Consider the following 14,975-nt stretch of genomic DNA (forward strand, 5'->3'; position numbering starts at 1 on the left):
AGCCTATGCTTAGGCTGTCACACCAACCCTCTGCATGTCCTCCTTCACTTAATCCAAAACAGTTTGAGAGGATTTGAGCTTTGCAGCATTGGGTGTTATCCTCTTGGAAGCAGCCACCAGAAGATAGGTGCACTCTGGTCACATACTCAGACAGGCTGTGTGGTTTAAGCAACATTCACTTGTATGCAGAGAAAATATCCTCCCCATGCAGTACCACCATCAACCTGAAGGTACTGTAGGATGGATCCGTATTGTTTAGGCCACATTCTCACCCTACAATCGGAATGTCACAGCAGAAATCGAGACTCAAACTAGGAAACATTTTCTCAATCTTTTACTCAGAGCAACACCAGCTTGATCTTGGTAACCTCAATTAGTAAGACACTTCTAGCCAGATCACTCAAATTAGCTGGGTGGCCAGTTTTAGGAAGACTCCTGGTGGTTCTAAACGTCTACCATTTATGGATGATGGAGGCCAATGTGCTCAGTGGGACCTTCAGTGCTGCAGGAAAATTTTCTGCACCCTTCCCCAGATCTGTGCCTCGATACAATCTTGTTGGATGTCTACAGACAATTCCTTGGACTTCGTGGCTTGGCTTGTGCTTTTGTGTGTACCTTTTCAAATCACATCCACAGGCGGACTCCCAATCAAGTTGTAGAAACATCTGACAGATCATCAGCGGAAACAGGATGTACCTGAGCTCGATTTTGAGTGCCACATCAAACGCTTTGAATACCTATGTGCATGTTATATTTTTGTATTTATTTTTAATAAATTTGCAAGAATTTCAAGCAAACATATTCACTTTCTCATGATGGGGTACTGTGTGTAGAATGAATGTATCTATGAATGTAATCTATTTGGGAATGTAGCATGACGATGAAAATGTGGAACTAGTGAAACGCTGGGAATACTTTCAGGATCCACGATATCATGATCTCATCATCACATCACTTTCTCATAATTTCCTCAACCAGATTTTTAAACTTCACATAAAATATATTTTAAAATATAGATATATCATAATTAAAAAATTATTTTACTAAGTAACACGCTCTGTTTTCCAAACTCTGTGTTGCAGAAATCCTGACTAATTAGACTTGACCTACTTCTGTTGCTGTATGCATGCTTCTTTTTTCAAAGTGGTATGTAGGTCACTGTTACATAACCTAGGCATTATGTAAGACATCATAGAAAACTTACTGTAATTTAAAAATATTAAAAGTGCTGTTATTCCTCTGCTGCTAAAAAAAAAAAAAAAAGAAATGCAATATTAGAGTTTCATTTTACGGAAGACAGGAAACTAATTGACGAAGGATGCAGCAGCTAAGCCACCAAGCGTTCTTGGCAGGTGGAAGTGCAGCTTTGTTAGACAACACTGTGTGCTTTCTTCAGCTGAACTACCTTTCAACAGCCCAACAGCTGATGAGAAGAGACTCACCTCTAAAGCTCTGACACAAGCTTAGACCCTTGTGACTAATAACCACATATATCTACATAATAGAGACTCAACGATGATCTTTTAGATGTATCTAGCATACAGGGATGCCCTAACTCACAATACTTATATGAGGACTGCCTCACAAAAGTCGTAAAAAGGTAAGGGACAAAAACATACACACACAGACACACTCTGGTCAGAGCAGGCCAGGCTGTTATTCTAGTACAGGCTGGCCGAACTGACCGTGTAATCTCCAGGGTGGAGTCCATATTGGGTTTCTAGGCAATTCACTGTTTTTGGCCTGCTTGTTATGTGATTTAGCTACAGAGAGAAAAAAGCGAGAGAGTAAGGGAGGGAGGGAGAGATGCAGAAAGAGCAAGAGAGAGAAAGAGAACAACAAGTGTGGGTTGTTTTTCTTTCTGCCCAGCATATTATTGATGAGTTGTAATGCAGTGTAATACAAGTGGTGGTTAACCTCAAAGGCCAAGAGAAGAGATGCAGTGAGAGGGGTAAAGGAAAGAAAAGAAAGCCAAAACAAAAGAAGCATTGGGATCAAATGAAAGAAACAGAACTGAAGTAATAAAGAAATATAAGAGGAGACAGATTTAGCAAGACGCTTAAAGGAGCAGTGGTGCTGGTGCTTTCTGTACATGTTGTTTACAGTCAAAGGAGGAACGTGGTATTCGGAAGGAGGACTTACTGCACATGGCAATGTGACGGCTTGTGACTTGCAACAGATACAATCTATCATTGTTGAGCCATGGGCAATGAGGCAATAGCGTCTTATAATACCTTAAAGAAACAGTAGAGGCATTGACACATCAGATTTCTTTCGTTTTATTTAGTGCTTTCTCTTCATTTGTGATCAGGGTAAGCTTATGCATTCATATACTTTAGAATAAAGTCCCTCTGGCTTTGAAAATATACTGTTTGAGGGAAATAATTATTTGATCCCCTGCTGAATTTTTTCACTTACAAAGTAATGAACAGTCTCTAATTTTTTTTTATGACAGCTTAATTTTAATGGAGAAAGACAGAAAATCGACCAATAATAATAAAAATAAAAAAACACATTAAATAAAAGTCATAAACTGATTTGTTGCATGTCACTGAGTGAAATAGGCATTTTATACCCAAGCGAAGCACGACTTTGCACTTGATAGAGAAATCCTTGTTGGCAAGCATGAGATTTTTCTTGTAGTTTCTCATGAGGTTTGCATACATTTTTGGTTTACGCTTCTTTAAAGAAACGTTTCAGCTCTCTCCACAGAATTTCTTATAGGACTGAGGTCTGGCTAGCAAACTCCAGGACTTTAATGCCTTTTTTCTTTAGGCACTTGTTTGTTTCCTTGGTGGTATGTTTTGGGTCCCTGTCATGTTGGAAGACCCATCTACAACCCATCTTCCGTTTTCTAGCTGAGGAAAGGAGGTTTTTCTCCAAAGTTTGATGGTACGTGGCTAGAAACTGATTCTGCAAGCAGGTATGCCACACAGACACGCAGTCAATCTGTGGGAGGCAGCATTCTGGCTGGGTTGTAGGACATCGAGTAATTCAGCTAGATCAAATATAAAAATGAGAGCAAACATCTAAATTCTGCAGGGCATCAAAGAATTGCTTCTCTATGGTATATAAGGTGTATAAGCAGTTAATCAAGCAAATTAATCAACGTTTCACACCCTGAATTTCTTGTCAAAGTTCTAACTAAACTGTTGATGAAAATGAAAATAGGCATCCCTAATACCTATCAATAAATCCTTGCTGTGCTGCACGAGAGCAAAAAAGAAAAGAGCGCTGTCATAATTTGGCAGCCATCTGCCATCTGAGTACGCTGTTGCAGAAATGGTCCGGTCTCAGCGGCTGCTGTGACAGTTGATGGACATGTTGTTGGCCAGCAGGTCACAGACGAGCTTCTCAAGTGTGTACACAGACGCAGAGCACCTGCATTCCCACAGTAGTCCAAGTCAGCACTCACAGACCATCCCCCTCTTGACACTATCAGAAAGGGAGGGATGGAGCAAGTTTGTGTAAGGAGGGGGGGAGTAAGAAACCCTTTGAGAGAAGGCAGTGATTTAAACCATTCTCCCATGGGTGAGGGCAGCTGGAAGGGCCTGGTGGAGCAGTGGGAGTAGAGCAGCGCGGGAGGGGAGCGATGGAGGCAGAGAGGAGCGAGAGGATGTAGGGAGGAGACGGCGATCCAGCTGAGGCAGCAGAGGCCCGGTGCCAAGGACAGGCTCACATACGCACAGACTGTCTCTCACACACACACACACACACACACACACAAACACAGAAGCTTACCCTGAAGTCAAACATAGCCACACGCTCAAACGCGCAGCCGTGCACACACACACTCTCTGATGCGTGCAAATATACAAGTGCACACAGGCACTCAAGAGCGCAGAGATTGAGTGCCTGTGTCACCCTCGCTCCTTCAGAGGAAACTCTTGTCGCTTCCCTCTTCACCTCCCTCTCAAGCTGTGCACAACCTCCTGTCAGCTGAGACAAACTGACAAGACAAGACACACAGTTACACAGACGGACAAAATGGGTTCTATTGTGTTCTAATGACCAAGCCTGCTGAGATGACCTTTGACCAACCCCCCAGACACAGCCTGCTTGGCTAGAGGTAGAGACTGGTGGGAATGACCTCTGGGACTACGCTGACCTTTTTGATGTTCACTTCTCACCACAAACTGCTATGAATACACTTCATGTTTCCGTGTGTGTGTGTGTGTGTGTGTGTGTGTGTGTGTGTGTGTGTGTGTGTGTGTGTGTGTGTGTGTGTGTGTGTGAGAGCTTGCTGTGTTTATTATTTTACTACTGATATAAGACTTACTGACAGGGCATTTACACAGGGACAAGTGCTAAGAGTTCTAGAAAGTAAGGTAAAATTTCATCACAGTAGTATTCACAATAGTCTTGATGTGCATTTTCTGCAGTGGAAACACTGTGTGGTCCACTCAGAATAAAAGCAAAATAAGGAACAGGACAGCGGTGGTTGTTTTCTTAATGCTGTTGGTACCCACATGACATGAGAAGACTGCTAATATTATGTAAAGTTTGTGCAAGACTTCTCTTGTGACTCTCATGCCATCTCTATTCAAAGGCATCCATATTACAACATTGTTTTTGTGGTTTTTTTAAGCCGTTAATAGTGCTTCTATCCACGCTTGGACTATGTCGAAAGTTTCCTGGAAGGAGGGCCCTCAGGAAGGCAAGTGGGCATAGTGTCATTTACGGAAAATTGACTCTAGCACAACAAAGGAGCTTATCTGTATCGCTGAAAACCAAAGGCCAGGAATAACATTCGCAACTCACAGCAGACAATTGAAGACTTTGTATTTCTACAGCTTCTTGTGACAGTGCTGCTACATTTATTTTTCTTATTTTACAGTGTAATCTTCAAGTGCTTTATCCAACACATGCTCTCTGTTGAAATTACCAGCGAATTATATTCACAGTATTCATTCACTTTGTTTTGCTAAATAGCATAGCTCGTAGCTGAGTTGTTATCAGCATGGCTTCTTCACCTTTCCCTCCGTCACTTTCCTGTTCAGCGTGTGAAATTTTAAGTAATAAACACAGTTGTGAAGGCAAGGCTTGGTGAATTAGAGACGCAGCTCCGGAAAAAAATCCTGTAGCCAGCCAGACCCCTGTAGTCGATGCAGGTGAAGACGGAGGGTAGGTCACCCCAGCAGACTGTCCAGAGCAGTTGGGAAAACAGGCCGGCTAGGTGACGGTAAGAACGGGGAGAGTAAGGATGGGTGACTGAACCTTTAGCTTTGAGGCCCCTCTTCTGTGGAACCAGCTCCCACAGACAGATCTTTTAAGATTATGCTTAAAACTTTCCTTTTGAAAAAGCATTTAGTTAGGGCTGGATCAGGTGACCATGAATGCTCCCTGCAGTACGTCTAGGCTGCTGGGGACTGTTTCTTCCTCACTCACCTTTTTCCCTCATTGTGTGCTTACAGAGAACTCTGCATGTAATCATTAGTTATTCTTAATCTCAGGCTGTCTTCCACAGTGTGTCTGTTGTCTTGTCTCCCTCCCCTCACCCCCCAGCCAGTTGCAGTGGTTTGGGGTGAGGGGCTGGTTCTACTGGACGTTTCTTCCTATTAAAAGGAAGTTTTTCCTTCCCATTGTTGCTAAGTACTTGCTAATAGAGAGGTGTCTGATTGTTGGGGTTATATTTGTATTACTGTAGCATTTTTCCTTACAATATAAAGTGCCTTGCAGCAACTGCTGTTGTGACTAAAAAATGGTAGCACAGGATTTAAAGCAGGAAGTTCAGATAAAATGGACTTGGTAATAATGATATGATTATTAATGAATAACATTTAAGACAGGATCCCGCTCTTACCTCTGTACAGTTGCTGATGATGACTTTATAACACAGGATGGGGGACCTTTTAAGAAGGGTTGTAAATATGCTTCTACCACCGATGGCTCCATTTACTGATTTGGCCTCAAAAAGCAGTTTCCTGATTTTATCCATTGTATTATGCTAGACTATAAGAAAGGCCTGTATCCTGTGTGGACTACAATGTTAATTGCACAAGACTGAAAGGTGTGCCGCACTGCCCCGAGGTATAGAAAAAATCCATTTCCATAAAGTGATTAGTCACTTACCAAAAAAAAACTCAACGCGGGATACAGACAGGCTTATTAGGTGTTTTGAAAAACCTGACTCTATTAAAGCAAATGGGAAACTTGACTTGGCCGAAACACATAGGTGTGCATGCACACACACACACACTCACACACACAAATACACACGTTACTATGGGCAGTAGCAAACCTACTGTTGCCTGAAGGATATGTCTGGGCACAGAGTACTATAGGGCCAATGTCTGAACCACAAGTGGCCTAGTCAAATCTTTACACAGCCATAAACACGCCTGCATTAGTAACAGCCACTTAAAATTATTCCATGAACTAAGGTTCGAGCCTGCATGGCACAACACTCAGCAACAAATTTACCTTATCCTATTTTTAATCTTCTCCTGCATAATGGGGTGGAAATGCTCGTCTGTCTGCCTGTCAGACGGTTCTCCACTTGGTTTCAGAGTGAAGGATCCGAGCACTTAGCGTATGGAGTGGAATGAAATGCTGCACGGACAATAAGGCCAACAGATGACCTTATCCCTTTTCCTCTTGTTTGACCATGGACTTGAAAATTTGTCTGAATTAATGTTAATTACCAAATGTGCTAACACACAAAAGTAACATGGTAACCCATAAGGTCTGTTTACAGTCAACATTTTCACATGTTCACATTTAGCTAAAGTAACTCAAGAGTTTGTGGACTCAACAATGTCACCCATTCATCCATTTGCTATAGACGTTCATCCTTTAGAGGGTTTGGAGTCTGCATGTTCTAACTGTGTTTTCTATGGGTGCTCAGCTTTTCCCTCACAGTTCAAAGACATGCATGTTAGGGTAATAGGAAAATTGGCTGTAGGTGTAAGTGGGAGCATGCACAGTTGCCTGTCTCTTGTATTAGCTTGATGATTGACTGCTAAGCTGTCCAGAGCACCTCCCACCTCTTGCATTTGGTCAGCTGGAATAGGTTCTAGCCCCCCATCACCCTCTACAGGATAAAGTTGGGATAGCTAATGGAGCGATGATTAAAAAATCTCTTATCTTTTTTCCCCCAACATTTATTTTAAGTGCCCTACAAATGAAGAATGAAATAAACGTTCATATATTAGTAGTGTCAGGACTGAATTACTGCTAATATAAAAAAAATCAGGTCACAGGTTTTTAACAAAAACTGGAATTAAACCAAAAAGCATTTAAAAAAATTAAGGATTTAACAAAGCATTACTGTTGATAGGAAATGCTGATTCATCAATACCCAGCTGATAAGGGTATAGGCAGTCATAGGCAGAAAATACACAGATACAGCAACACATGCAGAATGCACATACTGCCCATTATACGTCCCCCGGTTTGACTTAACGGCAGTGACATTTACACTGATGGCTTCTGGAGTAATTTACACAGCTTGGTATTATTCACAGCTGGTTTACTGTTCCATGCAGTAGACTGATTTAATAGCACTCCAAAGTAGGGTGGCACCAGGGCTACTTAGCAGTGTGTATTAGCAAGACTGCAGGTCCCAATAAAACACAGACCCCTGTTTCATGAACTGTATATTGACCCTTTCATAACCTACTTAAATAAGCTCACACCTCCATGCTGATAATGAACTGGTCCGTGTAGTGCATTAGTGGTCAGGTCCAACCAAAAGTAGCAGGGGGCATTTTGCCAAGGCCATAAAATATATGTGCAAAAATATATATCCCAAGGCCCTGCAAAAGTTGGGCAATTAAAATGGAAATGCAGCATGGGTATTCGGAGCCAATGAACTAGCCCAAAGTGGGTTCTAGAGAAAAGCAGAAAGCAATTCACAGGAGAGGGTGGGGGGCAGCTGACATGACACAGTAGGGTAGGGTAGAACATGATTTAGAAACCATGATTGAGACTGCAGACCTATAATCCTAAAGGCACAGAACGATGCAAACGCAGGGAAAGATGAAGGGGCAATCTCTGGGAACAAGAGCCACAGGGGGAAAAAAAAAAGATTGTGACAGGAGGTAAAAAAATAGGGAGTGTGAGCAAAACAGAGATAGAGAGAGAAAGAGACACAAAAGCAGAGAGAGACTGCGAGATGGAGAGCGAGTAGCCAGACATGCAGGCAGACTGTCCGTCTCTGGTTTGTGGGAATGTGGTAAAGACACAGTAGTAGGCAGGGTCCCGGCTCTGAAATTAGAGAGTGGCGCTAAGAGAAGGGAGCCAGAGCCAAGGGCCGTCTGGGAGCTGCCAGGGGCTGCATCCCCAGCGCACTGCCGAAACATGATTTACTACCGGGCCGCACTACAAACAACACGCTGCTGCTCTTGGTGCACTATCGAGCTCACTCAGCAGCACACCACCCACTGCATGCTATCAAGTTCGCAGAGCTATAAAGATACCACATCAACAGTGGGAAGTGTAGATGTGAGAAAGACCACTTCAGCTACAGGGAGGCAAAGTGAGTCAAAGAAAGGGCGCCAAGATCAGAGACAAGGCTGAAAAAAAGGCCGCAAAAATAGCCACGAAGGGCTGCGGTGTTGTATGTGTGTTGCTACAGGTACCACTGAGGAGATTAAATGTAACACTGTGTGTTTATTAGACCTCAAAATACGGCGCAGGAATTTATGATCCTAATAGAAATCATTTTACATATATAGAAAATGTTTAAAAATTGCTGTCATTTCGCTTCTTTGTATTGTATTGATGATTTGCAGGAGCTTTAAACCTGCTGCTATGACACAGCATGTCAACCCAAGATAGGTATTACTGGATTCTCAGCTGAAATTATTGGAGATAAATTATTTTTTTAAAAAGACGATGGTGTAGAAGAGAATTACTGGGCCTAGCTAGGACAATTAAAAAATGCTTCCTGTGTGCTGCACAAGCACATGTGCTAGGATAAATCTGTTTTGCACAGGTGTGAGCAGTCACTTTGATGACATCTGTACAAAAGACAATTCAAGCATCTAGATTTAAAGGAATACAGCAGGAGCTGCCAGGATGTTGTGTTCTGCAACTATCGCCAAGACAAGTCCAGACATGCATGGGGATTCTGCATGTGCTTGTCCGTGGCACCCGGCAGCAACACTGCAGCAACTACACCAAAGCCGCGAGCTCCAGGATTTGTAATGTTTGAGTGTGTGGTCTGGGTACTGCTCATGCGCTCGTGGGGACCTAAACGTGTTTACACGGTGACATTATGGGGACATCATGTTGTGCGGAAAAAAAGCGAGACTCCATAACATAAATCATTCAATGTTAACGCAAATACATATTTAAAGGTTAGGTCTGGGTTAAGGTTACAGTAAAAGGTTAGGCAAGTAGTTGTTATGATAAAGTCTGGAGTGAGTCTGCAGGAAATGAATGTGAGTCAATGGACACATAACTGTGTGCGTGTGTGTGCTGCACGTGCTTCCTTTGCCAAGTTTCCTCTCTTTGTTTGGACTGGTCCGGTCAGTCCGACCCCCACTGAGTGCAGAGCAACCAAACACACACATATATCAAAACACGGGACAACAACAGACAGGGTGCTCTTGGAGAAAAACAGGTAATAGAAACAAGAGCAAAGGGGACGAAACACCAAGCAAAACAGAACGAGAGTGGGGGGGACTCGTAAGGTAAAGGCAGACAGACAAGCAAACGGAGTGACAACAATGACCCAGGGAGAGGAAAAGGAGGATGCATGGGGCACTTTAATCACTCTTAGTTAAGATAAGTATTTAATTGTTTTCCCCAAAGATAAGACGAGGTACGAATTTAAGAGACATAACTCAAAATCCACGACAGATTAAACGGCCTTCTTTTCATACCAGCGGTGAAACTCACAAATGATGTTTCGGCATCATTAAGTCGCTTTATTGCAGTAATCACAAATCAGAAGTGTCGCACAAGGATTGAGGTTTGCCGATTCACACCCCCCCCTCCACTGAGGCCAAAATGAGACTGAAGATACAGGCAGCTCATTATGCCGTAGTGGTTTTGTCTGTAAAGAAATATTTCTTTCTATTAGCGTCTTTGATTTCTATGCATTAGTTCTGTTGTGACTTTAAAAGTAACGTTTCTGCAGAGAAAAGTCCACGACACAAAGACAGTCCAGAGGAAATTACAGTAACGAGTTCATATTGATGTGGGCTCAAATTGTTACAGCCCACACACAAAACAGAGAGAAACTTGATTGGATACAATGGGTTTATTGATGCGCGCAATGTAAATCATTATTCGATTTAAGGCATGAAATTCTGTTTTTCTCCCCCCTCTAGCCATTTCATCTCAGGCACATCCTGCACCGGCTCAACATATAATGAAGCTGTTGAGATCTGAGCGGGGATGAACAGCTTTGTGAATCTTTCTCTGTGTGTGTGTGTGTGTGTGTGTGTGTGTGTGTGTGTGCATTTGTATATTTATGTGCGCCTGGATATTCACTTGTATTTGCCTTAATGTTCAAATACGTATATATGTGCCTGCATGTTTACAGTACCAGGCCCTTGTCTCTAAAGCCCTGCAAACTCTCTGGGTCTGACCAGTCTAAACACACGCACACACAAACTCCTGCCCCCCTCAGAGATATGCTTTTAGAGACGTGGGGCCCTAAATGCCTTACAGATGGACTCCTAACAAACACAACACTCAGTCTCGGCCCTCAAGTATTCCCAGTATTTGGCTTTGCTGTAATTTACAACATACTTACCTAATTGAGACGCTATTAAGGTCAGAGCATGAATTCTTCTGTGTACGCCTCATACTAATGCACATGATATAAGCGTGACATACACGGCACAGCATATTTGCCCTAATATAGCCGAGGAAGGTTAACCGCAAGTGTGATCTATGGTCTATGTAGTTTACTTAGAGCAACGCAAATAATGAATGATGTGTTGAGCAGACACATGGCTGTTCAGGTCTGGAGGGCACATTAGGGGGTTCTTTCCTAGACTCCGATGACGGTTTTACATACACATTTTCAAACACAACTGACACTTTCATTGCTAAATTAGGCAGCACTAAATGTTAAAAGAAAAAAGGGAAATTATTTCACTCTTTTCCCTTAATTTCTGTGTAAGTTCATGTCTAAATATGTAAACTGTTAACGCAGCACAGATTTTCAACACATGCAGAATGTGACGTAATTAGAAAAAAAATTACGTTAAAAACTGAAAATTAGTACATCAAAAAAATTATATTAAGCATTAGTTGACAGTGATCCAGTGATGGTATTTTCTTTGTATTTCACAAAATCTTTAATTGGGTTTGAATGACAAATGATTATGTCAGGGATTGGACATTTAAAAAGTTTTGTGTGGAGGTAGAGCGGGCGCTAGTATTTTTAGTTTTTTTAAATCTTGCAAAAAAATTTCATGAATTTCACAAAAACAAATTTCATATTACTTTACTAAAGGCTGCTCTCGGCTTATAATGTAATAATTTAATAATGTAAGGATTACACGTTAGTTTTAGTTGCCGAGCTGCTGCCAGGGAACAACATACTTCACCATATTGTTACACTGGATCTGAACTAAAAAGCAGGAGCTCGTTGCACAGGCTGGCTTTTACACAGTCTATAAAAGCATACTGTTGTAACTTCCCTGTCCTTTTTGCCTTTAAGGGGGAAAAAACAGTCCTGCTATAAAACTGTGGCATCATCCAAAACACATGCAGCGAGCTCCCCGCTGAAAGGACACGCTGAAGCTTAAAGACACTGGCCACTTTTCGAGCTTGTCATTTGGGTATTTTTCATCGAGTGTGCCTGACAGAGAGATAACACGCTGTCACGGGGACTCATCCATCTTCGTTTCCAAGTCACTTCTGGAGAATTCAATCTCGAGAGTGCGGGGTTAGACACTTTGGTGATTAATCAACTCTTTGCTCGTGTGTGCGAGTGTAAGCGCAGAGACGTATACGTGTCTTTGTCTGTGTGTGATAAATCACTGTCTAACCCTGTACAGGACACACAATGCCAGAGCACTCTTCACCCCGCTGAAGATAAATTCATCTACAAGTGATATGCTGACAATACTTAGGCGGGAAAATTGTTCCATCTTACTTACTCAGCTGCAGCAGAAAAAGCTGCCAGAGAGGTATATGTGCAGCGTTTTACAGTGGAGAGGAGAAAGTGGGAATTTGAAAATGAATGTAGCCCGAGGGTCATCGAGAGCAAGTATTCAGAAAAGGCATGGGAACACGGCAACATTAGAGTTGGTGAATAATTCCTTCGAGCTGTTTGAAGAGATCCCGTTCAAGGTTTCAGAAAGGTTTCACTTTGCTTGTGGCTTACCATTATGAGCAACATACAGGAGATGATGCAAGTTGGACTTTACAGAGTATTATGAAATGTAGGAAGTCATGCAACATAAACAGAAGTGATAGCGGGGGAGACTGTATGGCAAACAATGTGCAACTGACAAGTGAACAACGGCTATCAGACGTGACAAATACAAAGGTAGAAAATCTCTTGTCACTTTCATGTCCAGCCTACACCAGTAATGGCATGGTCAGTGTGTGGTGAGCATTACAGCATAGCTATAATACTCAAGATTAAACATTGTAATGGGAGAAAAAGGGGAAAAATGATATTTACTTTTAGATAGAGCACAAAAGACATTTTGTTCTTAGTGATAACCAGGATTACACCATTCAGTCATTCTGATGTGTGTTTTCCTACCCAGGTATGCTTCAAGTGATCTGGCAGTCATGCTGAACAATAAAGTTGTTGCCAATCAGACTGGCTTTTGGCACTTTTTATAGATTCAACTAACTGAGTGAACTGATATACTTGGTGCACAATGGTTGGCTGTTTTCAAGTTTTCCTACTAGAATTTTTCTTTCTACAGAGTTCTTGATGATCCTGATGAAGGGTCACAGGCTGAAAGTAATAAAGTTCTTTTTTATGCTAAATGTGTTGCTAAAGTTTTGATCTCTATAGATTAAACTACAGGAGTGGAAATAATGTTTTTTCCCAACAGGCTGTTAATAACAAAGTGTCTAGCACAGAAGTTAAATTGTTTCTTTGCATAATTGTCTTTTATGTTTAGACACTACATTGGTTCGTGCCTTGAGATGTGCCTTTTTATGTTTGATGATGATTCATAGGTCAGTGTTACATGGTTCAACAAACTAAATAAAGACATTTCTTTAAAAATGGTTGAAAAAAGCAGCCAGTGTCTAAAGAAGTCCTTCAGAAGTCCTGGAGAACTATTGCTCAAGTCCAAAATAAATAAAAGAAAGTCTGGTTAGTTAAGTAAAAATAAAATATAAAGAAAGGAGTGATAACACTTGATACTTTTGCAAAATACTGTATTTACTGTATCAAGTTTATCTGTGAACTAAGATATCTATAAAGTACCATACCAGTGATGCAGGCCGCACAGTGAATGTATCAAAGGTCACCAGGTTCATTCACCTGCTGTTTCAAAGAAAGGAAGAAGAAGCCACCTTTTTCATTTATAACAGGTGCCTGAACACACAAGCTAGAAAGGATAGGGAGCAGGTGCATATTCAAAGAAAACAGTAATTATGAAGGACTGGCAGTTCGGGAAATAATGAATTTCTCTTGCTACTTTTGTATACCAGTTCATACGAATGCAGCTCTGATTACAGGAACATTGATTGGTTCCACATTGTTTTGGAGGAAAAGTAGCCTGCATCCGTAGGCTTCCACTGATTTGTTTCCCAATTATGTCCTTCTCAGTTCCCCCTTTTTTACCTTTTTTGTCAATGCTGAGCCCCACAGAAAAAAGAAGGGTAAGAGAGAAAAAGTGTGTCATAGGTAGGTGAGGCACTTCTCAACACGGGTTTGTGTTTCTAATCAGGAGATTGCGATCACAACATGTAGCCTGAAGCAAATGGGGTGTAACTCAATCTCTGAGGGAGGTCTGCAGGCTTGGAGGGCAAATTCGTTCACGATCATTACACTTCTCTCTGCAAAAAAGGGGCTCTGAGAACAGCTAGCGCTTGCAAACATTAGAGAGCGGCGGTGCTGATGAGTGCACAGAGATGGTAAGGTAAATACCAAAGGCAAGTGCGGGAAATCCTTAGCTGGCTGAGCTGAATAGAAAATAAGTGGCAGCAGAATGCATTGTTCTATTGTGTAGGAGTTGTTTTCATGTGAGAACGACTTGAGTATAAGGTTAGTCTTCAATTGTACACCGGTCCCATGGAAAGAAAAAAACACCCCGAAAAACCCACAAACCTACATTCAAATCCAAGTATTCAACCGCTCAAACAACGTGTGACCACACAGCCACACATTTCATACAACACGACTTAAAAGACATCATTAATCAGAAGCACGCCGTCGCAATCCAGCTGATAACTCACAAAGGGGAAACGTCTATCACGGCTGGCATCGCGCTGGCTTCACGATGTTGTGCTCATTCCACTATGTTTAAAGGAGAGCACGCCTAGTCGCACATGAGCTTTGTAACACAGCTGTTGCCTTTTGGCTTATGCCTCTCTGCAGCTCCTTTATGTTTCCAATTTTTTTTATATTCTTCATGGAAACATAAACATCCAAGAGCTGTCACAAGCCAATCTACACAGCACTACAGGAAAAAAAAAAGAATGGGTGGTGTGGAAAATCCTAAAAGCTACCCAGTAAGGTCAACTAAAAATACAGCATGAACAGACACACAAGTGCAGTGTAAACACAGCACTGATATTGATAAGGTGGGTTCAAGAGAGGAGGTGCATGTTTGGCACAGGCTGACTGAAGCCAGCCACAATAGAGCTATTTAAAAAAAAAAAAGGAAGACGACTGCAGTGCACTCATTCATCTGATACAGAGACACATGCTGGCAGACTCACACATCGTTCTGCTTATGAACGAGATAGATAATCTAATCAGTTTACCACTCTTACTGTCAGACAAAACACACACGCTCGATTGTGCCTACCTTATCTTCCAGCCTGATGAGACGAGCCCCAATAGTTGGGTATTCTTTATCTTCTCCTTTTCCTAA

General features: G+C 41.9%; 1 protein-coding gene across 2 annotated transcripts in view; it reads right to left on the reverse strand.

Annotated features, from left to right (window-relative positions):
• kcnq1.2 (potassium voltage-gated channel, KQT-like subfamily, member 1.2) overlaps nucleotides 1-14,975 on the reverse strand; it is a 181,163-nt gene that overhangs the window by 48,504 nt on the left and 117,684 nt on the right. For both annotated transcript variants that reach the window (XM_026175315.1, XM_026175314.1), the window contains one exon: nucleotides 14,910-14,971. In XM_026175315.1, the coding sequence (XP_026031100.1) occupies nucleotides 14,910-14,971 (62 nt within the window). The remainder of the gene's footprint in view (nucleotides 1-14,909; nucleotides 14,972-14,975) is intronic.

The sequence above is a fragment of the Astatotilapia calliptera genome, chromosome 7 (assembly GCF_900246225.1).
Source record: "Astatotilapia calliptera chromosome 7, fAstCal1.2, whole genome shotgun sequence".
Lineage (NCBI taxonomy): Eukaryota > Metazoa > Chordata > Actinopteri > Cichliformes > Cichlidae > Astatotilapia > Astatotilapia calliptera.